At 39.5% G+C, this 1,821-nt stretch overlaps 1 protein-coding gene across 1 annotated transcript in view; it reads left to right on the forward strand.

The window, feature by feature from the left end:
• LOC105158530 overlaps positions 1-1,601 on the forward strand; it is a gene marked incomplete in the record, with an annotated part of 9,849 nt that extends 8,248 nt beyond the window's left edge. The window contains 6 exon segments of the mRNA XM_020692505.1: positions 1-110; positions 209-332; positions 335-443; positions 445-544; positions 711-812; positions 1,181-1,601. Coding sequence (XP_020548164.1) covers positions 1-110; positions 209-332; positions 335-443; positions 445-544; positions 711-812; positions 1,181-1,399 — 764 coding nt within the window.

The raw sequence follows: 1,821 nt of genomic DNA on the forward strand, positions 1-1,821 counted from the left end.
ATGGTCACCAAATATCATCCAAGTGGCTTGAGACAGCAAATGGAAATTCTGGACGCCGTATATTACAGTCTGCTATATTGATGGAGTACATAATAGGAGGCTCGTTGAAGGTGAAATTTTGAGTTCAATAATATCTGCTTGCGTGTGCTTGCTCGGTTGTTTCATACAGTTTTGTGTCTAATTTCCAACTGTCATCTCAATTTGACAGTGCTGTGTTGAGAAATTATCAAGTGCTGGTGAGAAGCATGTTGCTCCTGACTTGGCACTATCTATTTCCAGAGATGTGGCATTTGCATAAACTGAACTACATTCCAGACACATTATTCATCGTGACTAAAAAGTGAGAATATTTTGATCGATCTTGAGAAGCAGCAGCCAGATGGCACACCTATAGTGAAGATATGTGATTTTGATAGGGGAATTCCCTTCATTCTTACTTGCATCCGCACATGTTGGAATATCTCGACCTGATATTTATGTTGGCACTCCTCGATGGATGGCTCCTGAGGTGTTCTGTGCAATGCATCAGCAGAACATTTATGAGGTTGGTAAGATCTTTCTCCATCAGTGTGCTAGTGATTTACTTGTGATAATAGAACAACTGAGAAGTGGGTATTTGCCACTAATTCTAGTTATTCAGTCACTAAAGCATAGCTACTCATTTTGTCCTTAATGACTGACAATGCTTTCCCTGATATGTGTTCAAATAGGAAGTGGATAGTTGGTCATTTGGCTGCATGCTTCTGGAATTGTTGACATTACAAGTCCCTTATTCTGAGTTGCCAGAATCTGAAATCCAAAGGTTTCTGCAGGTATAAGGCTATTCTTCTCTTCATTCAATAAATGGACAATTAAGTGTAAGATGTGAACGATATGGATGTTCTCTGAAGAATGTCTCCCATTGCCTTGAAACATTATTGGGGTGCAAATTGTGTATTCCCATACATGCCAAAACTCTGGCTGGTAACAAATGTGCAGTAAGTACTCATTATTCAAAAGTTCTTGGATCAAGTATACTAACACGCTTTAGGGGTCTCCCTCAGCATGTAGGACAATTTGCTAATGTCTTTGTGTTTTACTGTCGGTATGATATTTGATTGTATGCACAAAATTATTGCTTCGTTAGTGGAAATGGAGCTAGAAACAAAGCACCAACCACAACTTTCCTTAATCTATGCAGATGGGAGAACGACCCAAACTGACAGATGAGCTGGAGACATTGGCTCAATCTGAGGCTGACCTTGAGACTGAATCTGAAACCCTTCGATTTCTTGCTGAACTTTACCATCAGTGTACAGAAAAGAATCCATCCGATCGTCCATCAGCCAAGAACATCTACAGTCTGTTGCTCGCCTGCGAATGGTCAGTCAAAGGTTCAAGAAGCTCAGAACAAGAATAGTGTTCCTTTTAACATAGATTCCAGAATCTGGTAGGTTTAAATTGAACATTAGGTTAGCTTAGATCCGTTGGGAGCAGTGTTGAGTTTTAAGCCCCGGACCACTCTAACCATGTTAAACATTTGATTAGGTTCACAACCTCGCTAATTATTTTTAGTAATTGGGATGTAACAAAAAGAGGTCAATTTTTCATGTTCTAGTTAATTATCTGGGCTATTCTTCATTAACGTTTATTGAGGGGCAATATGGTAAAAATCATTTAAATCCATTGTATGAACGGCTTGGTAAATATGTGTATTTGTGCATCAAGCATATTGAAGTGAACATCTTATTGATATCTATCTCCCAGCTAATGCGGAATGCTGTCCAAGTTGGATTGAGGTGCACGGAATATGGGCACGGAACGGGTAGCTAGGTCATAAAT

Source organism: Sesamum indicum, linkage group LG3, assembly GCF_000512975.1.
Source record: "Sesamum indicum cultivar Zhongzhi No. 13 linkage group LG3, S_indicum_v1.0, whole genome shotgun sequence".
In the NCBI taxonomy this organism is placed as follows: Eukaryota; Viridiplantae; Streptophyta; class Magnoliopsida; order Lamiales; family Pedaliaceae; genus Sesamum; species Sesamum indicum.